Source organism: Acipenser ruthenus, chromosome 6, assembly GCF_902713425.1.
Source record: "Acipenser ruthenus chromosome 6, fAciRut3.2 maternal haplotype, whole genome shotgun sequence".
NCBI lineage: Eukaryota > Metazoa > Chordata > Actinopteri > Acipenseriformes > Acipenseridae > Acipenser > Acipenser ruthenus.
Genome location: NC_081194.1, coordinates 27,035,267 through 27,062,836, shown reverse-complemented (window position 1 = coordinate 27,062,836; position 27,570 = coordinate 27,035,267). Strand labels below are relative to the sequence as shown.

General features: G+C 37.5%; 1 protein-coding gene across 2 annotated transcripts in view; it reads left to right on the top strand.

Moving 5' to 3' along the window:
• The first annotated feature begins 10,300 nt into the window (after positions 1 to 10,300).
• LOC117411395 (transport and Golgi organization protein 1 homolog) overlaps positions 10,301 to 27,570 on the top strand; it is a 30,687-nt gene continuing 13,417 nt past the window's right edge. Inside the window, exons 1-16 of one of the 2 annotated variants that reach the window (XM_034018854.3) lie at positions 10,301 to 10,583; positions 13,254 to 13,387; positions 14,128 to 14,214; positions 14,505 to 17,478; positions 18,738 to 19,028; positions 19,260 to 19,402; positions 23,340 to 23,471; positions 23,725 to 23,746; positions 24,044 to 24,132; positions 24,414 to 24,491; positions 24,585 to 24,695; positions 25,280 to 25,351; positions 25,593 to 25,697; positions 25,811 to 25,933; positions 26,605 to 26,692; positions 26,800 to 26,855. In XM_034018854.3, coding sequence (XP_033874745.3) covers positions 10,463 to 10,583; positions 13,254 to 13,387; positions 14,128 to 14,214; positions 14,505 to 17,478; positions 18,738 to 19,028; positions 19,260 to 19,402; positions 23,340 to 23,471; positions 23,725 to 23,746; positions 24,044 to 24,132; positions 24,414 to 24,491; positions 24,585 to 24,695; positions 25,280 to 25,351; positions 25,593 to 25,697; positions 25,811 to 25,933; positions 26,605 to 26,692; positions 26,800 to 26,855 — 4,626 coding nt within the window. In that variant the 5' untranslated portion in view covers positions 10,301 to 10,462. The remainder of the gene's footprint in view (positions 10,584 to 13,253; positions 13,388 to 14,127; positions 14,215 to 14,504; positions 17,479 to 18,737; positions 19,029 to 19,259; positions 19,403 to 23,339; positions 23,472 to 23,724; positions 23,747 to 24,043; positions 24,133 to 24,413; positions 24,492 to 24,584; positions 24,696 to 25,279; positions 25,352 to 25,592; positions 25,698 to 25,810; positions 25,934 to 26,604; positions 26,693 to 26,799; positions 26,856 to 27,570) is intronic. The other variant, XM_034018855.3, reaches the window with a different exon arrangement.

The following is a 27,570-nucleotide window of genomic DNA, read 5'->3' as shown; positions in this document are numbered from 1 at the left end:
TAAATGAAAGAGCCTTGGGGCTTTGGTAAGAATAACTTTCCTTAATTTTGTTTTGTTTTATACAAGCCTGTGGCAGGACTGAAGCCCTGCCAGTATAATGTGTGTGTGTGTGTGTGTGTGTGTGTGTGTGTGTGTGTGTGTGTTGGGGGGGGGGAGGGGGGGGAGAAAACATGTGGGAATGTGGCTGGAGCCGTAAATTGAATAGCCACAGGTGTATAAAACGGGTGAGAGTTCATGTTAGTGATAGTGGTGAAGGTATGTGTTGCTGTGTTGCTGTCCTGTTTATGTCAGTGAGTTTTTGTATAGACCTTTTGTTTTGGCCCTTGTGCTTTTTGTTTTGTAGCGCTTAAACTGCAGCTTCTGTGTTCTCTACCTGCCGATAACATCTTGGCCCGTGACGCTACCCTGTCACGAGGCCTAAAGATCTATAACCTATACTGTACATATTCCATTCAGAGCTATGCCAAGGTTTATGCAGAAATCAAACCTGAAAGTGCATGTGTGACCCTAATGGCTTGTGGGTGACGTCAGACCCGGCAGAGATGGACACAACAGGCAAGTACTACGGGTGAAGCGTGGTGAGCACATTTAATAATAAATAAAAAGATCGAACAAACAAAACACTTCTTACAAAAGTAAACAGCATGGTGGCCAAAACAGATAAACAATACAGACATGGAACAAACAAGTATCATGCTGGTATGAAACCAGCACGGGTAGCAATTGTTTTCTATCTGATTCTCTTTATCTCACGACTCATGTTTCTCGTGAACACACTAACCCCATTCAGCCAAAGCTGCAGGTTTTTATACATGTGACCGTCTCCAGATTAGTGATAAATGAATCAATCTGGAGACAGTCTGCATGACTTTAGCATGGATGAAGAATTTTAACCCTATTCATGCTGTAAAATAATTAACAAAACAACGTTCACACACAAGACAGTACCTTTAAATAATAATACTACAAATACAAAATAACACAAAACATAAAGTACGCACACGGGTGGGGGGAAGAGTACCCCGACACAGCATGTTATACCACCATGACAGCTCAGGGTCTTCAGTCTGAAACAAGCAAGTGACACTTCTTACACACGTCAAAGGTCAATCAAGGTCATCCAGGGCCAGGTGATAGCAATCATCAACCAGCCAAAACGGAGATTATGTAATTTTGCATAAATATGAAGAAATTACGTGAGCAAAAGGAAAGTCTGTTTTTGCAAGGACTACCTGGTTTTGTGACTTCTGTAACTGAAGTGTTGCACAATTTGAATGGAATTCACTTCGGATTCTCTAGACATACTCCAAGCCAACTAAAGGTTAATTTAGACAACAATGATAATACAGTAACTTCATATTGGACCAACAATCCCACAACCAATGAGAAAGGCATAGTCAAATGAGACATCATGTAGCCTGATTTTCAAAACTCATTGGATTCTGAGTGAATGTAAATGTACAGACTTTTATGAAGTACAAATCTGCTTTGCATCTCAACTTATTATTCTTCTGTTTTTTATCACTTAACTTATGATGAAAAATTAAGTGTTTTTTTAGTTCCAGATCCTTTATATCAGAGATTTTACTCAGCTTTGATTATGAACTGCTTCAAAATATATAAATTAGTATCTCAGCTTTCATTCATTTAAGTAAACATTCTTGTCGTGAAAAGAAACTGAACCACACACACATACACCAGACATCAAGCTCCCTCAAGTGGTTGTCTGTATGAATTGCAGAACCAGACAGGGTGCCAGTATGGATTCTGCTGCTATTTGTAGCACCATTTGAACTGTTAGCAGCTGCAGGAAGGTCAGACTCACACATCAAAGGCTTTTCTGTTAACGGACAGGAGATCAAATTATGCTTATCTGCGGATGACATATTACTTTCCCTAGCAACCCCACAATTTATGATTCACTGATCAAAAGTGCCTCTTAAAGCAACATCTCCAGTTTCAAGCTGTAATGAAGAAAGACCCAAGTACTACCCCCAAATCATTGTACCTTCTAATATACACAGCAAGTGTAAACTTTGAATTAAAATATAAGTTAGAGCTTCAGTGTTCCACAATCATTCAAACATATACTTTTAACAATACAAATATCAATGGCCATTGCCTGCATTTGCAAAAGAAAGCTGAACAAAACTAATCACATCACCAGTGACTAAAATTGAAATTCAATGGACCAGGACCTAGAATTTTGATTAGCACTCTTTAATGTTACTTGGCAGTAATATAAAGTAGCAGTACGTGTCCATATGGCTGTGTTGGTCCATCAATATTTTATAGTAGAATCAAAAAGATTTATTTGCATGTTGTGGTTTTAGTAATAACCTGTATTTACACATCTCTGTAGGAAACCAAAAATCTGTGTTTCCCAGTATTTTAGAATCAGTACAATTTAATGGAGATTATTGATGCTATGTGCTATTGTTTATTTTTCCCAGCAGATGGCGCTTGTTAAACATGTTGAATGCCCAAATTGGCGATCGTAAATACAAATATTATATTGTGGTGACACAGGGTCTCTAAACTTTTTTGTTGTTGTTTTGGAAAGGAATGGACAGTCGCTGTAATTGTCGGTACAAAGCAGAAATCCTGTTTATTCTAAATAACACTCAGTTATACAACAACCCCCCCCTTTCTCTTATTACTTATCTCTCTAGACTCCCAGTACCTGCCCTCCCTACTCGTTCCTACTCCAGTCACCCTCACAGCCTCTAACCGTCTATCTCTGGCTAACTCTCGTAGCCCTTAATTAAAGTGACACTGTACGGTCTGTCTTCACTCAATCGCTCTCACTAACCACTCTCTTCTCTAACGCAATCCCCTCTCTCTTATATCAACCAGACTAGACCCACCCCCCGACCCACTCTCTCACCAATCACCGCAGCACGTCACTCTCAGTGACTGCCTGGCAAGAGCAGGAGCTGCACCACTCCTTGCCAGGGGGGTAAGCTGTCATTAACTCCTGTTACTCCCCCCACTCACACACACACACAGCCCCACACACTCCTACTAACTCCTCTCCCCCTATTCTAACCCCCGGCATCGTCCCGATCCAAACAACACATACACCTGTTCAACAGACAAACAAACATAAAAGAGTCCCTTCAGGGTGCAGCGCCCTCCACAGTCTCTGGGTCGCTACACAATATTATCAGGCTTTTTAAAGACTGAAAAAATACATTAACAGATAATCAGAGGTCCCTGGTGGGATGGGATATACTAAAAAGTATGTGTATAGGCACTCAGAAACAATATATATATGTTTAGGTAACGCTGCGAGCAGGCTAATGGTCGACAGATCAGATCACTCTTGTAAGTATATAAATAAGTATTGGTTTGTCTTAATTGTAAAGTGAGTTATTGCCAGTTTCATGCTGTAACGTGAGCGAGTTGTGTTAAATTAACAACTCACCAACTTGCAACAGGGTAATTTGTAAGCAATTGTCTGCAGCACACAGCTCTTGACCTCCAGGACACTATATAAACACTGATGCTAAGCTAGTGCGCCAGCCTAAACTAAACTGTGGTAGTGCAAACGAGGACAGGCCAACATGGACCAGCTGCAAAATCTTCTATCCAAGCATCAAGCATGAAGGCTCCAAATCCAGACCAGGTTGGCATCTATTTCCTTTTCTTTTTATTGCTTAATGCTCTCGCTCCTCCTGTCTGTTTTCGCCTCCCTCTAGGCACCACCCTCTCCCATCGTCATTTCTACTTCCTTTCCTCTACTGCTCCCTACCAAGACTAACTTTAATATCCCTGTAATCCTCTCCTCTCATTCCCGTCCTCTGGCATCTCCCTGCTTCTCTCCCTTTCCTCTTCTCGCTCAGCTTCCAACAATGCTGACTTTATCTCTGCCTTCGCATCTCACCTCTCTCTTGACTTCCTAGCTTTCACTGAAACCTGGATCTCCCCTGATAACACTACCACTCTGGCTGCCCTTTCCTCTCTCTATGTTCTCTCCCACTCTTCTTGCCCCCCTCCCTCTGGACGGGGTGTGGGAAGAGGACCTGCTATCTCCATCCCTGCTGTTTTCTGTCCCCCCTTCTCTCTCCTCTCTCTCTGTTAGCACGTTTGAGTTTCACCCTGTTGAAATCACCTCCCCCTCTTCCTAATTGTTCTCTACCGCCCTCATGGACCCCTTACTGACTTTCTTGATGAGCTTGACCTCCTCCTCTCCTCCCTCCACCCATTCTATTAGGTGACTTCAACATCCATCTCTCCAACACTAACCACTCTGCTGCATTTCTTTCCCTTCTTCACTCCTTCGCCTTCTGCCCCCCCCCCCCCCCCCACCCCCCACCCCCCCCTCCAACGCATTCACACAGCTGGACGTCAACTGGACCTCGTCTTCACCAGGAACTGCTTTCCCCCCACCCTCTTGGTCTCTCCTCTCAATACCTCTGATCACTACTTTATCTCCTTCTCTCTGTTACAGTTCTCCTAGTGATCTATTTGTTTCCTCAGTAGGCAGGATCGAGGATGTCACTCCTCGGAGGAGCCTATCGGCAGCTCTGTCATAAAATGCTCAGTAAATACCTGACCTGTGGCAGGCATATCCCAAAAGTATTGTTGGTGGTTGTCTTCTCCTTCAGGGAACCAGGGTTACATCCTTAACCTAACGTTATATTTACCACCCCCTAAAAAGGAAATATTTCATATATTAGAAAGCTACTTGTTCACAGTTTATAAAAATTACCTCTTAAAATGTATAATTACGAGGAACCCTTATAAATGGCTTATTTACAAATAAAAAGTACATTGCTTTAGATTCATGCTGATATTATTCAGTTTCCATTGTATTTGAAAATAGGTCATTTAATGAAGTGCATTTTTAAATAATGCAAGTAAATAGCTAAGTAAAGTCTTTTTTTTAGGGTGGCTAATTGCTGATCCAGGAGACACAGCCAATGGCTTCTGCAAATACTGCAGTCTCAATAAGACATGCAAAAACAAAGAAACAGATTAACAATGCTACTCCATATTCTGCCTTGAATAAAGTAACAATCTGCTTTCAAGTAGCATGCATGTTGGAGGTTAGCAACAAAAAGAGAAGGGCAGAATTGAAACAGGCATTTCTGGTGGCAAATCACACCGGCATTTCCACTTTGGATTGCTTGTCTGAGATCGTCAAAAACATTGTAAATGACACAAACTGCACCAATCTCCAAGACATCCAGCTGCACAGAACTTCAGCAGTGATAAATTCAGTCCTGAGGCCATGCTTTCTAATTTTTTTTATTTTTTAGTTTGGTTTCTTTCAGGAAGAAGTAGCTAAAAGTCCTTCTTTACAAATGCTAGTTGCCGATATGCATGGTTTAAAGGTCGCCACTATCTACAGGGTATTTGTGTTCCCTAACAAGCGATATTTATTCGCAACACGCCACAATGCAGGAACAAATGTTCACTGCACTTTATCTGGTAATAACCCTTCTCATTCCTTGTTTACAACTCACTCTGTATGTAAGCTGCCCTCAATCAATAAACTTTAGTTAAGTCACACACTCAGTACACACATTCACTCCCATGTACGTCAGTGCACCCCATAACCTAACAGTGAATATATTTTTACAGTTTACTATTATTATTATTTAACTTCCTTAGATAATGACTCCTCTCCTGTAACTTCTATCTTTCCTTAAGGATGCTGTTTGCATGCTTGCTGTTCACCCTGGTCCACTTCTGACATGGAAAATTATTCAAATGTATTTATGCATGCCCGCACAAAGTGGGGTGTAGCCCCTCAATTTTTTATTCTGCCCCCCCCCCCCCCCTCCACCTCATCATGGAAAGTTTGGCGCCGCTGTCATGGCAAATCTGCCACACCACCGCCACTGATTGACGTGCTTTCATTACTCAACTTGCATGCTTGTTGCACGTGGATTTTTCAAAAACAAAGACGGTGCGAGCGAGTGTCAAAATTTTAGACAAAAAGATAGGAAATTAGATGTCCATTTTAATTTAATAGTTTTAATAAAATTAAGATTATTAGCATGCAGTTTTAGTAGGATTACAGTGATAAATATATTTGCTTTGCATTTGCATTATTAATTGGCTATCATTGTAAGTGGTTACCTTACAAGTGCCCTGTGGCCCCCCCCAAGATTTGGACATTGCCTTATCTGGCCCTCCAGTGAATGTAATTTGTGCTCTATAATAAGCAATATCGTGCAAAATTCAGCTATTCTTACACTGCTTACTCTAGCATATTTATGTCCCGCCTCTGCTCACTAATGATTGGACAGTTGCAAAACCAGGCAGATCTTTGAAATTCCCATTGGTTAAACTCCAAAGCTGGACGCACCCTGGATGGGACCCTGTACGGTCCTGGGAGAGGTGGTCTACCGAATATAATTGCACTTCCGGAACTGGAAAGTTGTACTCCACCGCGACCGCTTCGACCCTTATAATTGACCGCAGCCAACAACGGGGTCTCTCTCCCCAGCAGCCGCCTCGCTGGGAGCTATGCCACAGTCAACCAGTACGCCCCTGGCTTCACCACTGGCCTGAGACCTGCAAAGGACTCTCAACGCGACCTCAACGGCACTGCTGGGTATCTGCTTGTTATCGGGACTTTGTGTCCTCTGCTGCCCAACTAAGCTGGGCACCCGGACCATGCTCGTCCAAGGCGCATTACGCCCCATTCACTCAGGGGTGAGAGGAACCTGTCTGTATTCCATCGCTGTTGGTGACCGACTGCGGCTACCTGCATACCCTGGACCGGATCATATTGATGCCAGCGGGGCTAGCATTGCTGTAACTGTAGAGCTGGACTCTCAGGCATTGTGCCCTGTGCACTTTTTGGGGACAAAAAGAAACCAAGGTGGGTGCAATGTAGCGATCTGTACGCTGTAATTCCCGCTGTTTGTATTGTAATTCTTGCTCTGTATTTCCTGCTGTGAATATGTGTTGATGTGCTCTGTGTTCCCTTCCACGCTGTATTCCATCGCTGCTTTGTATACCTTTTCTGTGTGTATTCCCGTGTGTAATGTAATCCACCTGCCTGCTTGTCTTTCCCTAGTCTGTTACCATTGGCTGTTATCTGTCTGTGCCCGTTGGTCCTAGTGTGCGGCTGAGGACCAGTGGGACGTGCCTGAGCTCCGGTACCCTGATCTGAATAAGGGGTGGAGCTAAGGGTATAAGAAGGGGCTGGGCGCAGCATTCTGTGTCACTGTTTACTAATCCTCAATTGGTGACAGATCTGTAGACGCTATAGGTCAATTGCAATGAACAAAAAGCTGTGGATGATCCTGTGGTTAGTACTGCAGGACTTGACTAAACTAGTACGCAAGTTAGCACCAATTGCAACAAACCAAGAACTTCAATCCATTCAATCCATTTTTATTTTATATAGCGCCTTTCATAGTGGAACACCATCACAAAGCGCTTTACAAGATGCAGTAAATCAATCAATCAATTTTTTATTATTTTATTTTTTTTTGCAGAAAAAAATGCAAATGATTAATCACATAAATCCTTTGAACTATAACAAACTGGAATCAACTGTTTTTGTGCGTGCACCCCGCATTTGCGGTTTGGAGTCTTTATCCTCTGCTGCATACTAAACCTGTGGATTATCTGATCCCCAACTCATTTGTTCGTTGCAATTGGGGCTAACTTAATCCGCAGCTGGGGATGATCCTCAAGAAAGTACCATACTCGCTGTCCCGAAGTTAGGGCAGTGTGCGTTGCGAATGTCTTGCGCCAAGTTAATGCAATTTTCAATTGAGTTGCGAATCGCAAGCCTGCGTCTCTGCATAAACGATGAGGTCAATAAGTACTAGCACGCCCACACGCTGTGGGTTTAGCAAGCAAACACAGAAACAATGGTTCAGATTGCCCTAAAAAAAAAAAACACTTTACAAAGAGACCGAAATAATATTGCAAGAAGTGATACAAAATGAATTAGTTTTACTTGGGGGAAAAAAATCGTCAAGCAAACTAAAAGTCGAAAAAAATATTGCATGGAAAACAATTGTCAGTAAGGTGAATGCGGTGGGGGGCCACGGGAGGGGGCAATAGGTTAGCCAGGGTGCAGTTGTTCATAAAAGAATCATGGTAGGATATTTTGCAATAACATTGGTGATGAGACAACCTGCGTCACAGACTAGCGGCATGTTCATGGAGTGAAAACACTCTGGGTGCGTTCACGCCACGCAGACTTTCGCCATTCTGCACAGAATCGGAGCAAGTAGCCAATGAATTTTCAGAATCTGCGCAGACTTAGCAAAGTCTGCGTCTCGTGAACGCACCCTCTATTTCAGTAAATGTCTGCATTCTCCGAAGGCGCACGAATACAAACGTGTGTGCAATCGATATCTCTGCGTACATTCGAAAATGATGCAAACTCAAACAGGGGTTATAGGAAAAACGATGTATGTATTTGCTCTTTTAACCAAAGCAGCCATTACCTGGCTAATGCATTTCGACACGGTAGAGTGACACATAACCAGAAATATCCCAGCTGGTGTTTGGAATGAGCCATAACATGTTAAGGTATCTGTAATCTTGACAGGCACTGGTATGGCACAACTCCTGGCAGTAGGATTATGTAAATCAGTCTTCAACTCAGAACACAGGTCTGCTATAACCTGTTTATCAAGCCGGTATCTCTGCACGACATGTACATCTGATTCGTCAGGAACCACTCTGGTCCAATATATTCTATTGGCAGGGTGTGTCCTTCTAGTCCTACCCCTTCTCCTTTCCTCAAGCATTCTGACCTGTAAAACCTGTGATGCCATTTTTCGTCACAATTCTAAACACCTCCTAGTGGTTGTGAACGTTTGTGTTTAAATACAAATTGCTACATTCACACGTGCTGTAATCAAGTATAATGATTAGGCCTACATAGTTCACATGATTGTAGTCCCTTAATTGACACACTTAATTCACATTTATTTCACAATGAGCGTACTGAATAATATATGGAAAAATCACTATTGTTATTTTTACTATTTAAAACAAACCTAAAAACATTAATTTGGTAACCTCATAAAATGATTATTGTTGTTGTTGTTGTTGCTGTTGCTGCCACATTAGCCTGTTTTACAAGCCGGTATCTCTGCTCACATATTGCTGTCATTAATTACAAATTTAACAAAACTTAGTTTTTCTGAAATCAAAGCTTTTACGGGTGACAGCAACAACTGCGAATCACTTTAGCACTACTCCGAGCAGACCGAAATAAACAAGACGCATCTCGGCGAGATTAGATCATTCTGGCGATTGAAAATTGCTGGTTAACTGGGAGGTGTGTCAAAAAAACATAGAACGCCCTGAAACGACCTGAATCAAATGCAAGGCTAGTTTTTCAGTGGAACTCTGATATTGAAAATCGGACGCAGCTGCGACTCTGTCCTTGCGCACAAAAAAGCAGCGCGGACTAACTCTGAATGTTCGTTGCAATTGACCCTATGTGTGTAGAAAGGCCTGCTTAATAAAGTCCTTGAAAGAATACGCATCTCATCTATTTTCTGCCTCCTGTGAAAAGCTACTAATATATATATATATATATATAGAGAGAGAGAGAGAGAGAGAGAGAGAGAGAGAGAGAGAAAACACGTTTATATATGCTATTACATGACAGCAGTGTTTTTTTCCCCTAGAATGTGGTCAGTAAATAACACAATGAGCTACATTGCAATATTACAGAGGAAAGCAATTTAACTCAACATGCGTTCATTGTGTTCATAATTGTCTAGCTTATACTGTATTGCCAAAAACTGATGTTCTTTACATAATATAAAAACAAGAAATGTCTAGCAAGACAGAAAAGCTTCCCTAAGCAAACAGATTTCTAACATCCCTGGTGATAAGGGGGCCAACCCCATCCCCGCTCTACCTTCGAATTAAAAAAAGTGAATGGCCCCTTAACAGAAGTAAGGGGCCCGGCACCCCTGGGCCCCCGTAATTTGAGCAATGGCTACTTGTTATCTGCAGTCTCTAATATGATTAATTTGTTTTTGTTGTCTTTTTCTATCTTTCATTGATTGCCAACGACCGTTTATCAAGTTTATTACCAATAGTAGGAGGCTAGTTTAAGCTATAAAAAACAAATTTACAAGTACTATGCATAATATTTCATTAAATAATGTAATAATACACCATGCTACAGTTGGGCTCTTGAAATATAAAAGGAGAACAAAGACCTTTGGAATATGGTGTAGGAAAACTAATGGAAAGGTCTAATGTTGACCAGCGTCATGGCATGATATCATAATTAAAAACATATATTTTAAATCGCGTCTTTTTTTCTTATACCAACTGCGGGTTCTGAAGCATGCTTAAGGACTGTCGCTTTAAATGATCTCCGGTGGGAATCGGTTTTTGTAATTTGACTCCATCCTCCTCCAACATCCTGCACCCAGCTCCTGTCTCCAGCCCTGAGGATCTGCTGACGTGTCGACTCGATGTGCTCCTGCTCAGGCATAGCAAGGCTGCCAGCATGGCTGCTCTCATCTTGTATTTATACCTTTTAAATCTAGTTTTTGCTATATCCTTATCCAAAGAGACAGTAGACAGGAGGTTTTCGGATCTCAAACGTTGCACCGACGAAGAATGTAGCAGTAAGTGCTGTTTCATGTGTTCTTTTTTTTAAAAAAAGTATTACATGTTAGATACTTCTAGAAAAAGATGCCTTAGTCCAATTGATTTAGTCTGACCTGATGTTGGCAGTTTCTCTTAAGAGTTTGTATAGATACCGTACCCAAATATGTGACCTTTTCAATGTCAGATAAAAACAGGTTGCACAAGATATAAACTAGGGCTGTCACTCGATACAAAATTTTGATTGGTTAATTTTTGGACATTAGTTGATTAATCGGTAGATTCATCCCTGCATTTTTAATAAAGGTAACAATCTTAGTGACTGTCCTGCATAATACATAGAATCTAAAATAGAATCTAAAATAACATATGCCCAGTGGAAATTTGGTCATTTTTAAAAGCGTTTTTATTTCAGTAAATGTAACACATTTTCACAGAACAACATCAGTCCAAGAGTTTAATAGCAAAATATAATGCACAAGAACTGAGAGGATTTTTTTTTTGTATTTGATTTAAACATACCGTATATAACACGTATGGCTCCTTATAACAACCTTTTATTTATTTTTTTACATTATATTTAGGGCTTCCGGGTTTTCGGCATTAAAAACAAACAAACAAACAAATAAAACACTTTATAAACCAGTAAAAACCGGTATACATAAACAACTTTAACAGTAACGCAATGTTAACAGTACTAACATCAATAAAATAAAACGTTATAGTCGCAGCTTGTGACACTAGTACAAGACATTTACTCGCCTGAAGACAGGCCAAATGAAGGAATCGTGAAACATAAATGCTGCACAGTCAACTCTGTTTGAAATAAACTTTTCACATCCAACTTAAATATAACAACTCCCTTTTCACCAACATAGTTTTAAAACGAGTAAAGTCTGCTTTGATTGTAGTAAATGTAGACATCGAGCAACGTTCTGGGCGTTGTAGAAAATGTAAGGAGTATGTGTAACAACAACAAACCAGATACGAACTGACGCGGGAAGCCTTGCCCGTGCATTCTTTCTCAGCAGGGGATGTTGGGAAACGTAGTTATAAATGCCCAGCCAAAAAAAAACCCAAACTACCCTTTTAAATTGTAAATTAATAAATAATCTGCGATCAACTATTTTGATTAATCGGTCCGATTAATCTGTTAATTGGAGCAGACCTAATATAAACACATGCTCGTCATTGGTAACATTTGTAGCCAATAGTCGCACTTGTGAAAAAATAAATACAAAATAATAATAACAAGTTATTTAAACTCAAGTTTTAAGACCCTTGTACAAAATTAATTTATGGACAAGAGGTTAAAGTTACCAAATTCAGTTATTTGACCAAACTAGTTATTGAAAAATAGAAGAGCACCCGAATAGTATAACAGTCTTAGTTTGGTGCATATACATGTGAATATTTAGACAGTGCTGTAAAATCATACAATTCCTTCTGTTAATGTTCCAATATTTGAAGTCACAAAACCAAAAGTTACCTTTATGTAGGTAGGCTACGTACATGCATACTGTAATCTAGTTAATTGATTGGTAGTGTACACAGGGGTGTGTAATGTTTTGAAAAAAACGTCTTGTCCAAGGGACAAAATGCTAGAAAAATCTACTTGCACCCTCTCATAAAAAGTGGAATATAACTTGTAGGATTTTGGTTTTATTTAACAGTGAACACAATCAATCAATCAATTAGTGATTAACAGGGGCGGATCTAGCCTTGTAGCTTGACTGGCTCATTACATTCTTCAAGATATACAAAAGGTTCCCTGTGACCTCACCTCAACAAATGTATAACATACTTTAAGGAAATGTTCCTAGTAGTGCAGTTTGGAACACATTTGCTAATAAATTTATGTAACATACTAAGAGTACAACTATAATAAGCAATAGTTGGAAGTTATTCAAGTATAAAAATAGCTTCTGCCTGTTTTGTTCCACTCTTTCTCTATAAACTGAATCCAACTCCTGATGTACAGGGGCCGGTTTTTCAAAACTTTTAATCTGGATCAAAGTGAATCCGGATTTTGTAATCCTATATTTTGTGATCGAGATTAATTTTCTTTGGATCATTTTGATCTGGTTTTTCAGAAAATATCTCTGCTGGATTAATTTTATCCAGATAACAAGTAATCACGATTCCAGTTTTTTGAAGTAGGCTGTAGAGTTTACAAATGATTATTTTCGGCATCTATTTTGTATGTTTCAAACATATTCTACCATAGCTCTTATCTTACAATGTCTTGTACACTAGGTGCCCCATGCTTTGGATACTATACCCTGCTCCATACATGGCAGCGGCAATACAGACTTGATGTCGTCATCTTTTTTGGTGTGCATTTTTTATATAGAAATTCAGTTTTTGATATCAAAAATAATACTGAATTGCTGGAATCCAAAATGCTATTCCTGATATCAACAATATAGTACTGATAACAGTAATAGAATTGTTGATATCAGAAATTGATGATTTAAATGTTTAAACGGCTTGCAACACAAACTTCTCAGTCATCAGTTATTCAAAGTCATTTAATGCTATTCCATGTATTGCATGACCCTGTTCCCAGGGACCCCTTTGCTAATAAGATGATAATTCATCAAAAACAAAGCAAAACAATGTCACTGTCTAATATTTTACAGACAGAATGCAGTAGAATTACTTTCTTTTTTTTCCTTCCCCTCCCCAAGTGTTAATGTGTCGAGGTAAAGCTGCACGGGATTTCTCAGGCCCTGATTGTCGATTCCTCAAGTTTAAAAAGGGAGAGACAATATATGTTTACTATAAGCTGGCAGGAAGAAGAACAGATGTGTGGGCTGGAAGTGTGAGTATTGGGTTTTACATTGTTTTGAATTCACATTACTGTATTTTGAGAGTTTGCTTGCCACTTAAATATTGGAACCAGATTTACAAAGCTTTAACTTGTTAATTGTTTAAAGAATGCTTATCAAATGATACATTTTTTAAATAAAATAAAGTTTGATGTTCATTAAATTGTTAAAGAAGCCAGCAGCAGTTTAGAATATCAAACTTCATTGTATTCATAAACGTACTTTAAGAAACTATTTGTGAAAGGGGCCTGTTGTGTGAGTTATCAGTATTTGCAAAAAAATGTGGCAGTACACCTGCATGTGTGCAATAACAGCTATTATGAATAATTCTATTCACATGTATTTCCCAAACCTTTCACAGTATTACTAAAGAATCTTAAAAAAAAAAAAAAAAAAAAATCAGCTGTGATGAAGATCACAAATATCCCTTAATTATTATTATTATTTGTTTATTTAGCAGACGCCTTTATCCAAGGTGACTTACAGAGACTCGGGTGTGTGAACTAGGCAACTATGCATCACTTACAATTACGTCTCACCCGAAAGACGGAGCACAAGGAGGTTAAGTGACTTGCTCAGGGTCACACAATGAGTCAGTGGCTGAGCCGGGATTTGAACCGGGGACCTTCTGGTTACAAGCCCTTTTCTTTAACCACTGGACCACACAGCCTCCAATATAATTGTGTTTTTATGTGCTGTATGTAATACATATATAATTTTTTTTTTCCTTTAGGTTGGTAGCAGTTTTGGCTACTTTCCAAAGGACTTGCTTGAAATTAATCACATATACACTGAAAAAGAGCTGGAAATTCCAACAGAAGTGAGTTGCTGAGTTCTTTCTACATAATATTATTGTTAACTACTTAAATACAGTGAAACCTTGAATAAACTAATCACCAAGAAGACTACAAATAGGTGGCTGTGTGTTCTAGAAATGTCTCTCATAATATTGTTACCTAGAAAGATATATCCTTTTTTATAATCAGTTGAAATTCCCAATTACTTGCCATCAAGCAAGTGCTGTATAATGAAGAAAAGCATAGCATTTTTTCAAATTATTGTAACAAAGGTAATTTGATCAACTTTTAAAATATATTTTTGTTGTTGCAGGAAACAGATTTTGTATGTTTCGACAGTGGACTTGATAAATTTGATAGTTATGATCTAAATAAACTCTTGGGGCCTTATGGATTACTGGAAGGAACTAACACTGCAGTTCCTGAAATGTCTAGCTCTCCGCCATCACAGCATAGTCAAGTAGACAAAAGCACAAATACAAATAGCCAGGCTAAGGAGATAGAAAAGCAAAACTCTCCTGAAGATAGCAACAGTGAGGAAGCTGGTGGCAATAAAACAGAGACAATATATAACAAAACCAGCAGCAGTGTTTCAGAAAAAGAACAAAATAAAGATATAGTAATAAGGGATGCTTTAGGTACTGAAACATCCCAAAATGTTCAGGAGGAACCAAGTGAAACAGAAAGCCATACAAATACAGTAGGACAAGAAAACCAAGCCATAGGCACCGATGAAGATTTGCCACACCCTCCAACAGACTATGATGCACATCAAAACACAGAAACTTCTTCATTAGATGACAGTACAACACCAAATGATAATGCTGAAGAAACTAGAATTTCTCAGGGAGAAGATAATTTGTCGTCCGTGCAAGAAGATGGCTCTGAAATAAACAATGCAGAAGAGCTTATGGAAGAGCAACCTATTCCTGAATTATTAAAAACCACATTGGAGTCTACCTTTGATGCAGTTGTTTCAGGTGAGGAGGAAACATGGAAAGTGACCCCAGTCAATGATGATTTCAGCTTTGAAGAAAATAATGAAGAAACACATCAACGTTTTGAAACGGAACATGATGAGTCAAGTGTGGCTTCAAATGTAACACCTTTGCTGTCCTATTCAGAAGATAACATTCAGCCAGAGGTAGACCACAAAGATGATTCTGAAGAACAGAGTCTAGATCAACAGGAAGGCCTCTCTGATGAACAGAGTGAGATATATGAAGATCATGCAACAGAGGAGGAAATACCTGAAGATAAAAGCTTGTGGACAACATTGGGAGATACTGTATTTGCTATTGTAAGTGGAGGTGAAAGAACAAATAAGGTAACTGATTTTGAAGATAATGAAGAGGAAGATGATTTTGAATATCTTTTGAGCAAGGAGGAGGAGCCCAATGAAGACCGTATATACCTTTTGGGTTCTGAAAAAATGGAAGACCAGGAAATTTTGGAAATGCCAGAATCAGAAATCGAGGACTTGGAGCAAAGGGTAACTAATGAACATATGGATTACAAGTCTGAGGTTAACGATTTTAAAAATGAATCTGTTTCTTCAGAAAACATAGCAGAAGTTAAATCTACAGTTAATGGAGGTGGACTCAAGCCAGGTGAATCTGCATTGACTGCAGATAATACCCTTGCTTCAGAGTCTGCTGAACTGTCAAAAACATCTTCAAAAGAAATTATAGAAGATCAAGAAAGTGCACATGATTTTGAAAAATCACTGCATCTTCAACAGAAAGAAATACATGCTGAAAAAGAAGAAACTTTGAAGGACAAGTCTATGGAAGAATCGGATGGTTCTCAAACCAAGGAGGACAAGTCCACGCACATAGGAGAATCAGATGGTTCTTCACAAGCCTCTGAACAGCATGAAGAAGGAACAGATTTAAAAGATGAAGATATGGTTGACCAAAATTTGATGAAAGACCTTGGTGAGGAAAATGTGAGCAAAGAACTGGAACAAAGAATGGGCAGAGAAGCACCAAAAGATGTAGAGCAAAATGGTCCAGAAGAGTATTTAAAAGAAATTGATCAGGAACAGTCAGATAAGACTGTGGCTAAATTAATAAAGACTGATCCTTTTGAAAATGAGGAATTGTTTTCAGAAGAAAAAGACAAAACACTTGGCAATGAAACCACAGTAGAAGATACTGATGAACAAATGGACGAGGAGAAACCACAAGCCAGCAATGAAACAGTGCATGAAAGTACAGACAAGTCAGAAATAAGAGAAACTGGGGAAATCGTAGAAGAAACAAACCACCTAAATGCAGAAGAGACTGTTGAACCTGAACTTGGTATCCCTAATGAAGAAGAAGAAGAAGACGACGAAGAAGAATTATTGGAAGATGAAAATGCTAAAGTAGCTGCAGCTGCTGATTTCGGTACTGGGACTGTGGACAGTAATCTTAATAACACAGCAAATGAGCGTGGAGAAGAAATGACTGTCCCCAGCAAAAATGAACATTTGGAAATTGTCAAGAAAGTGCAGTCTGATATTAAAGTAGAGGCTGAATCACAGCATGTAAATAACAGTGATTTTAAAGAAGCAGACAATGAAACGGACATTGTTATTCATGATGACTTTGAAACAGGCAAAGCAGATGATTTAGTGGGTATTGATTCTGATATAATAGAAAGACCTGCAGAAAAAATAGCTAAACTAGGAATAACTAAACCAGAAACTGACAATATAGGAGCAGAAGACAACAGTGCAGGAGGTGAAGAAGCACAGATTAATGAGAATTCAGGAAGGGAGCAGGATGGCTTAGAATATTTAGAAGCAAATATACCAGAGTTGAGTGAAAAGGATAGTATTGTAGATCCTACAATTGAAATTCAGGAGGCGGAAGAACCAGAGTATAGTGATGATGTAACACAACTTACTCTTCTCAAAGGCCACTTTGATGAAAAACGTGTGGATCGTTTCTTGAAATATCTCGGCCCCCAGCATATTCTCAGAGTGGAGGCCATGTTCCAAGATTTGGAAGAGGAGCTCAAGCTTACCAGGCAGACAAGTAAGAATAAAGAGGATATTGAGAAGTCTTTGGACAGGATCTTGGAATCTTCAGAGACCAGCATTCTGGATGAGATTGAGAAGATGTTGGATGATAGAGAGGTTAAGTATGCTGAGATAGTGCAAATGGACAATAATATGTTTGACGAAGAAGCTGCTGTGTTGGATGATTTCCAAGAGATGGCATTCCATCTTAGGCAGAAGTACTCAACAGCAAGTGACAGCACTCCACTGGCTCCGGGTGTCCAGATTCCAGAAAGCACAGGTATTTTTGTGTGTGTGTGTGTGTGTGTGTGTGTATATATATATATATATATATATATATATATATATATATATATATATATATATATATATGTATATGTATGAATGTGTGTATATATATATATATATATATAGTTAGGTGTGTATATATAATATACAGACGTGCTCAAATTTGTTGGTACCCCTCCACAAAAAACGAAGAATGCACAATTTTCTCTGAAATAACTTGAAACTGACAAAAGTAATTGGCATCCACCATTGTTTATTCCATATTTAATAGAAATCAGACTTTGCTTTTGATTTTTTATTCAACATAATATTGTAAATAATAAAACAAATGAAAATGGCATGGACAAAAATGATGGGACTGCTAACCTAATATTTTGTTGCACAACCTTTAGAGGCAATCACTGCAATCAAATGTTTTCTGTAGCTCTCAATGAGACTTCTGCACCTGTTAACAGGTAGTTTGGCCCACTCTTCCTGAGCAAACTGCTCCAGCTGTCTCAGGTTTGATGGGTGCCTTCTCCAGACTGCAAGTTTCAGCTCTTTCCATAGATGTTCGATAGGATTCGGATCAGGACTCATAGAAGGCCACTTCAGAACAGTCCAATGTTTTGTTCTTATCCATTCTTGGGTGCTTTTAGCTGTGTGTTTTGGGTCATTATCCTGTTGGAGGATACAAACAAAAACCTAACTAAACTTTTCTTCAAGTATCTAAACTTTAAAACTGGATGGCTGAGCCGCTTACCAGTTCAACAACACACATAGTATAGACTTTAACACACACAGGTTACCACAGTACCTTTTATCTTTCTCACAATCACATGGCTACACATAGCCTGGCGTACACAGCCTTGACTGCAGGGCTTCCCACCCTTTTAAGCAGGGTCCTCAGTAAATCAATTGTAGCCAGGTGTTCCTCTCTGGCTCTTCTCTCTACTCCACCACAATATATATTTTTGCTGAAATAAATAATTGTAGACATCTATTTCTTGTAACTTTTTTTTTTCCCTCATCCACAAAGCAAAACTTTTGCTACAATCTTTTTTTCCTATAATTTGTTTGAGAAATTTACTGCAGTTTTGAGTAATACTGAAGTATATAGTCAAGTTATTGTAACAAAATAGACACAGCTGATCTACCTTAGATGCTGTAGATAGAATGTGAAGTTCCCTTGGAACTGATCCAGTACACAGACTAACTTTCTTTTTATTTTATTTATTTATTTTTCTTACCTTGATAAAACAACCCCCAAAGGTTCTAGTATTGTTGGAGTTCCCGAAGAAAACCTGACAGAAACCAACCAGACTTGGAGCATACCTGAATCTGAAGAGAATTCAATGAAACAGGAGAAAATGGAAGCACCATTTGTCACGATGACTGAAAATAAGGATGGAGACATGGGGTCAGATGTTGGTATTAAGGAAGATACTCATTTTGAAAGAAGTTCAATTAAGGATATTGAAGATGTACAAGAAATACCTGAAACCACTACACCCAAGCCCTTGAACACAGGATTTGGATTTAATATGGATCACTACTTAACTGGTAACTTTGCAATGTCCTATAAATAATGTTATTGTCTGACTCCTGATATCTGATATTAAGAGGCCTGACCAAGGCAAATACCGCTTGTGCGCCTGCACATACCTACATATAGTACACAATATGAATAAGAAAACAACAAATAATTTCAGTAATGGCTCAAGAGAATATGATTTTCAAGATTTATTTGTGTATTTATTTATTACAAACAGTGGTTATGTTTTCTTTGTAAAGGTGCTCCTGAATCAACTGCTGTCCCTGACGACACTGTCATCGTAGATGATCAGCTACAGAAGGGGCTTTCTGGGTCTTGGTTCACTGCATTGGGTAGTGTTTACATTGTGGCCAAAGAATGTATGGGACCTTATGCTGAAATAGTAAGTACTGTGCGAAAATGTAACATCATTATATATTTAATATTTTAATTTCAGTCTAAACTGAATCAAGTGCTGCCATATTGCCAAAACAAGAGCCCGGAGGCTTTTACTTTTTAATTTTGATTCTAACCCCCAAAGAAACCCAAGGCAAAGGTTTATACTGCACTCCTCAAAATGATTGTTGTGTTATGCATCAGAACCAACAGCTGTAAGGTATTTGTGTTAGACCTGATTTACAAATGTTTGTGTGATTTTAGTGTAACAAACATTTAGCTCCTTAATAGTGTGTGTCTAGTTTTATAATCCTATTAAATCTTACTGTAGTTTAGTAACTGTCCAATCTCCGGGCTTGTACTCAGAGTGGTAAATCTTAGCGTGAAACTGCACATTAGAAAGAAGCCAGTCTTTAAATTGAATGCCAAATAATTTCACTGACTTCAGTATATTGTACCTTGATAGCATATTCAGTTGCAATAAAAGTGTGATAAAGCATAGCTCAGAATTGTTAAGTAATGGACTGAAATAAATTGATAATGAATCACTGAAATTAGAAAATTAAATACTATGAATCACACAATATCTATACTGTATATAGTGTCACAGGGTACTCGGATTGAGAGAGTTTTATTTCCCTTTTAGATTGAAAGTTCAGGTCATTTTTGTTGTATACAGTATTAAGGCTGAGGCGATGAATCGATTTATCAATGCATTCTATCATTTGACAACTATCTATTAGTCAAGCCTGTGCATCGTTTTTGTGTAAAGGGTTTAAGCAAAGGAAAGTTTTTTTTATTTTGTATTAAATTTGGAATCAGCCATTCTTTTTTGCATTAAGTGCAGAGCTTCTCTGCTCCCCTCAGGTCTGACTCGCTGAATCTGCATGCGATTGAGCTCACCTTCTCCTCCCTGTGAGTGTTTACTGATGGCATTGCATCTGTGCAGAAGCCTTCAAAGTTACAGAGCAAGTTAAGAGTGTTGTGTTAGAATTAAATCCTGTAGATCGAGCTACAAATACAATGCCTTCTGATGTTTGGCAATTCTTTTCTAAAGTAAGATGGCGAGAAAGTAAAAAAAGTAATGTTTGGGATGCTCTGGTAACATAACTAATCTGTGTGACCATTTAATGAGATGGCATCCTACAAAATCCGCATTTATTCATCTGAACTACCCTGGAGTAAAAATGAAGAAAAACAACCAAGATCATTCCAAAAGTTGTATCTTTGGTCAGAAGTATTAAGCATCCCGGCAACGTCAGTCCCTAGTGAGCAGGTATTCAGTAATGCTGGGCAGATTGTAAGCAAGTGCCAGTCGTTGCTTAAATTAAAACAAAATGTGGACACTATCACGTTCCATAACACAATTAAAATATAAGCCATGGACAACACACTTGTTATTAAACTGTTGTGACCTGTTATGGATTTAAACAACTGTTGTGTTTTTTTTTTTTTTTTTGCTTTGACCCCCAGTTGTTACAAATGAATAAGGTAAAAAAAAATATTTAATATACATTTTGTAATTACTATATGCATAAACAGATGTAACATGCATAATAGTTTTAAAAGCGTTACGAGCAATGTTGCACAGTAATCCACAGCTCCACATGTATTAATGCGTTTTTTTGTTGTTTTTATTTTTTTACCCTTTCATAACGTTGATAAATCTCCGGAACCTTTTGGGATGAACATTTTATCATGAAGCCCCACTTGGCTTTATTTAAAAATAATTCTTAAAAACAAACAACCTGTGGAATATATGCACGCACAGAGTAGGTTACTAACCAGGTGTTGGATTTTTCATTTTAAACTTAGTTCTAACTATTTCAATTCACTTCTTAATTACCTAAAATGCTGTTTTGTTTTTTTTTTTTAAATTGAGGTCAATAATACAACATGTTCTTTTATATTTTGCAGTTTAGCTATTTATTCTTCTACCGACATATAGGTGTCGCTGTGGTTCTGGAAGCGCTGTATGGTTCTCTGCTATTGTGACGTTGTGGGGTCAGTTAGGTTCAAGTATTGTTGACGTGTTTCTAGTGAGAGTGAAGTTCAGTGCAGAAAGCTGAACTGTAAACGGAGAGAGAAACGCTGCTTCTTTGTAACCATTTATTATTTATGGTCGATTTATGTTTTTAAATCTAATTAACGTTTATTAATTGTGATCGCTTATTATTTGACATTTACATTTGTCATCTTACTGTTTTGTTAATGTTTTAATCTTTAGTAATTTGTTATAAAAAGTAACATCGAGGCCTGAGACGCCGTTTTTTTTACTTTATTAAAATTAACAATTCAGGTTACCAGTTATGTCGTACCAATAATTGTAATATCAGAATTAAATACACTGTTTTTAGTGTTTGGGAATCTCTTTATGTGGGGTTTCATTCCCCGGATATTGCTGAGCAATACAGAATCGCTGGTGAAACACCTGTCAGCCAGTTTTCGATATGGATATTATAAACGATGAAGGAGATTTACCCTGTTTACAGCAAGAAGACTTTGAAGAAGGAATATGTTCAGGTTTTTACACATTTTTGGTTAGGACAATAATTGATGTAAGTAACTTATTTATTTAGTGAGCGTTTTATCCAAAGCCCGAGGACATAACTTAATAAGTGAGGTAGTACTGTGTTTATCCGTTATGCAAAATTGCTGATAAAGCAGTAATGAAAAAATCCAAAAGTGGAGTTGTTGTACTAATATTAATATCAATATTAATCGTCTTTCTTTAAACTGATGATTTTCTGAGCTTGCAAAAATGTTTGTGTTTCAGCAATGTTTCCTTGACTCAATATAATTGCACCGTTACAGCCATACAGTACATCACCGATGGCTATTTGGTTGCTTTTCACACTTCACGCCAGGTTAATACATGTATTTGTACAAACTAGATCGATTTTTGTTCTCTTGGGAGGGTAAATCAGAGTGGTGTGTGGTGGTGTATTTTTCAAGGGTCCCTGTTGCCCAAAGTCTTTTTTGTTTGTTTTGTATTTATTCTCTCTCTCTCTCTCTCTCTCTCTCTCTCTCTCTCTCTCTGTATCACACACACATTCTGTATATATATATATATATATATATATATATATATATATATATATATATATATATATATATATATATATATATATATAGAATATGTGTGTGATACAATTGTTGGCTTTTAATCTTTGCTGTTATTTTAATATTCTGATTAAATTGTTGATTAGTCAAAAGGAGGCACAGTGTGTTGCAGGCTTATCCATTTCTGCCTTAAAATCCCATTAGACCCTCTTCAGAACTGCAAAGGAACACCGTTTGTATTTTTGTATGTCTGAATTGAGATGACGGGCAGCATCTGTTTTAATCATCTGATTTTAATACAGTAAACACTATTCAGGGCAGCAGTGTGGAGTAGTGGTTAGGGCACTGGACTCTTGACCGGAGGGTTGTGGTTTCAATCCCAGGTGGGATACACTGCTGCTGTACCCTTGAGCAAGGTACTTTACCTAGATTGCTCCAGTAAAAACCCAACTGTATAAATGGGTAATTGTATGTAGAAATAATGTGATATCTTGTAATAATTGTCTCCCTGGATAAGGGAGTCTGCTAAGAAATAAATAATAATAATAATAATAATAATAATAATAATAATAATAATAATAATAATATTCCCTTTTTCTTGTATATGACTTGAGCAAACATTTTCTTTCTTTCAGTAGGTATGCAAATACAATTAAAACGTGGGTTATAATAGGTTAAGCCAGTCTTTCACACTGTAAGATAGACATCTATTTTTAGTAGTGTTGTAAATAAGCAACACTGGTGTTAGTTTAAACCTTTGGCATGTTTGAGGTCTAGCATGAAATCAGATACCTATTTAATGGTACCCTACAGAAGTATAATCCATTTGAAAGAGTCCTTTTCTCTCTTTTTCACTATTTTTTTTATTTTTTTTGTTTAAGTTGGTTACTGCCCTGCCTGAGGACTGGCAACCTGGCCCAAATTTCTATGGAATGCCATGGGAGCCGGTGATAATAACTTTCCTCGTAGGATACTTTACATTCATAATGTTGCTCTGGAGGACCCTCCTTGCAGTAAGTTTTTATTAAAAAAAAAAAAAAAATTTAAAGGGTTGGCCAATTTAGGCAGTGGTCAAGTTATTCTGAGAACCTGTGTTTACATTTGACTTGATTAAACCTTTAAAGGCTACTGTTTATTTAAGGTGCCTCCATTTTGTGTACAAGTTTAGAAAATAAAATAACATATTCTAGTTGCAACTTAATTTTGGTGTTGTAGGTTTCACTTGTATTTTTTACAAATTTTATGTTTTTTTCCCTTTTCTTTTAGGTAAAAAATAGGACATATCTTTGTAAGTGCCCTTACTATACTGTTGCATATGTATTGAAAATCAATGTGAAGCTTTATTTTTAATGTGCTGATGGCATTAGTCTGTGTGTATATGTTATTGCTTCCCAGAGCCAGGCACAGAGAGTGTGTTTGTTTGTTTGTTTGTTTTAAATGATAATATATTATTTTTTTGAATGTGGAAATAATTCAGCAGTTAAATCATTTTTTTCTTTTAAAATGTCTGTTTTCTGAAAATAAACAAATTCATTTCTGTATTTTGTACTACGTTTAAAGTTTGTAACCAATATTTTTATTTTAGTGACAGAAAAACAGCTGGGGGAAAGAATTCAGCTGTTAGTTAATGAAAAATGTGAAGTTCTTGAAAAAATATCTGAACTGAAACAGAAGGTAAGCACACGTTTAGTTGACCTTTTACCTTTGAATTGTACAGAGGTAATATAGAAAATAAATGCACTTGTTATACTTCTTAGACCAGACATATTGTTTCTTGAAAGTTTACTAAAATTATTATTTTACAGCGCATTTACCAAAAGTAATCTGTTGATACAATCATTGTAAAATAAATGCTGTAGCTATAAGGTTTCCACCCAAGACTAGCAGCTATAATCGGAAAGAAAAACTGATTTTTACACTTTATATTCTGTATTTCTTTTGCTTTGAAATTTTAGATTGAAGAAAGTGAACAGCAGTTTGTGGAGTCTGAGAAAACACAATCCTCTTCTGCCCATGAAAATGAAGAACTAAAGGTAACAAAACAAGGCAATGTTTCAATTTATGTTCAACGCTGCAAATCAGTTGTTGTTGTTAGTTTACCATTTGTTTTCTCTTTCACTTAAAAGGAAAAATGTCAAGCTTTACAACAAAATAACGAAAAGCTGATAGAAACGCTCAGGACGCTGCAGCCAGCTGTAGAAGAAGAAAGGAAAAAGAACCTGCAGCAAGAAGAACGAGTAAGCAGTATCATATTGTTATATAGCAGCTGTCAGAAAACTTCCAAGCAGACTGGCTTGAGAACCTGATCACCAGAAACTGAAAGTAATAAACCTAAATAAACAATTCAATAGGCAATAAGAAAGACCCATTGCAGAAACTTTTGTCCACTGAACTTAAATTGTCTTTTTGTTTTATTCAGATAACTTTTTTTTGTAGACATTCTAGTTAGGCGATAAGTAGTTTGTCATGCCTGTGTGTGGCTATTCATCATTAAATTTAAACACTCCCAACTGGTCCCACAGAAATAATTGCACTCAGGAGTTTTTCCAAGATTCTTGTAGTGTCAGTAAATGGGAGATTTTTATGTATCCAGACTACCATGTTCTGTTATCACAGGATAACATGATTTTGAATCATAATGCTTTTCTGCTTGTAAATACTTTACTAGTCAAAGAATATTCAGTATTATTTATATATTATTTTCTCTAAATTAGTTAATGGAAACCACTTTGATAATGTTAAGTCAATGGTGGACTATGATTTATGCTATTTTTTTTTTCTTCTAAATACTGTAGTAATGTGTTTTTTGTTTTCTTTTCAGCTATCTGACACTCAAAAGTCCATCAATAAGCTTCAGAGTGTAATTCAATCTAAGAGTGCAGAACTATCAAAGGTAGGTTACAAAACGTATTTTGTTTTAATTACAAATGTTTTATTCACTATTGGACATGAATGACTAAACTAGTATGCAATTGCATTTCATGCTTCTTATGTGGTGTGTTGCCCTGCAATGCTTGCGGGTTGTTTAAACACATACAGTATGTCATGCTTACTGCTGCCCAAGACTTCTAATCAAGGTTCAGTTTTACTTGGAACCATTTTTTCTATCTAAATATTAAACCTTTGTGATTTAGGTACAGACTTGTGTGGAAGAGGCCCGAGTAAAAGAAGAAGCCGTAAAAGCTGAACTGCAATCCGTGTTGAAAGAAAACAACACTTTAAAAGACAGTAAAAAAAAAGTAAGTATCTAGATACAGGAGCAAATAGATTAAGCTACTCCTTTAATGCATTTCTGTGCACAGTGATTGTGAATTGTGTTTATGAATTAATATTTGTTTTCCCCGATTTCCAGCTATTGAAAGAGTCCAGAAGCTGGGAAGAAAAACACAGAGAACTTTCTGAGCAAATTAAAACATTTCAGAAGAGTCAGAAAGATTTAGAAGACGCTGTTGCACGTAAAGACAATGAAATAGAGGTATGTCTTTGTTATGATCTGCATAAATTTCTTTCCATTCTGAAAAATGTAGTTAGACGCACATTACTTTTCACATGAAGGTTTTCCACATGAATGAAACCCTTACTTTTATTTGTTGAAACGACTTGAAAAGTAGCTATACCACATAATGTAAATAGAAAAGCCTCAACACTGATAGGTTTAAGACTTGTAGTAAAAAGAAATGCAGTCAGCACAATAAAAAAAAGAATATTCTCCTAGAAACATTTGTCTAACGGCAAGTTGTTTTTTAGTACTGTGCTACTGAATATTTGTACACAAAATGATAGGGATGGATTTAATGGACACTTTCATCTTATTATAAATGTTCCAATGTAAATTACATTTTATACGCATACCTTTTTGAGGCTGAATAAATGTATTTGTATATCGTGTACAAATGTGTTTTGAGGTTTATAGATTGAAAATGCATGGAAACTGTAAAAAAAATAATACTGCTAGTTGAAAAATGTAGTATATAAATGCAGCATTCCTCTTACCATCGCTTGTGACTCAATACTTGTTCAAAGGTAGTTTTATATATGGTACTTACAGACAGTACCTGGTCTATTGCAGCGCTTATGTTGTGTGTTTGTGACCATTTATCAGAATGTAAAGGAGCACACAATACGTTGTATATTTAATTTTTGTAGGTTTTATCCAATTGCATTACTGAGTTAAGACAGCTTGAGACTGTGGAGTTGCAGAAAGGAGATGCGAAGTCAAATGGAGAAACTCAAGGTACATTTTTGACTGCTAACATTCCTCTATTGTAAAACCATATCTAATATATGTAGTAAATTAGTGTTATAGAATTTGCACAATTGAAATCAATATTACTCTTTCAGGTAAAAAGAATGATGCCATAAAGAACAAGATAAAACTGATGACAGATGTTTCAAGGGTAAGTCTAGCTTTCTTTCGTTGACTAATACAGTGGTTCTCAAACGGGGTGGGGGGGGGGGGTGGGTGCAGACTGTATCCTGGGGGGACGTTAGAAGTGCAGGTGTGTGTTTTTTTTTTTAATTTAAATTACAGCATGCATCTTAACCTAGGCTATACCTTCTAACGGGCAGATATTTGGGCTTCATCGGCTATTTTGATTAGATTGCCAATAGTACTTCCACCAATCAGAGGGTTGCATACAGTACTCTGTCAGAATGGTATACAGAACAGGTTAAAGAAGCGCTGGATAAGAGAAATAATGTGTCAGATATCAAAGTGTAAAATATAAAAGTATAAATGCAAAACTGACATTTTTTGTGAACTACTTGTGAAAAAAATCCCCCAACGTAGCAAATCTGCTGAATTTAATACCGGACAAAATTTCCCGTTATATGGTATCTAGTAATGCAAAACAAATGTTTATGCCGACAGCTCCAGACATGTCAAAGTTTATAGATGGCGCTGTGCATCTGACTGGTGCCTTTTAAGCTTGCATATTTTTGGGTGAAGTCCGTTACCATCTGGTTTTGTTTCAGCTTACTATGTAGTAAGCGTTGGTCACAATCGATAAACTGAAGTGTTAAGTTTGCTTTTATTACGATGGATCTGTGGCTGGTTCATCCAAAAAAAAAAAAAGCAGTATATGTATGTGTGTGTCTTTGTGTTGGGGGGGT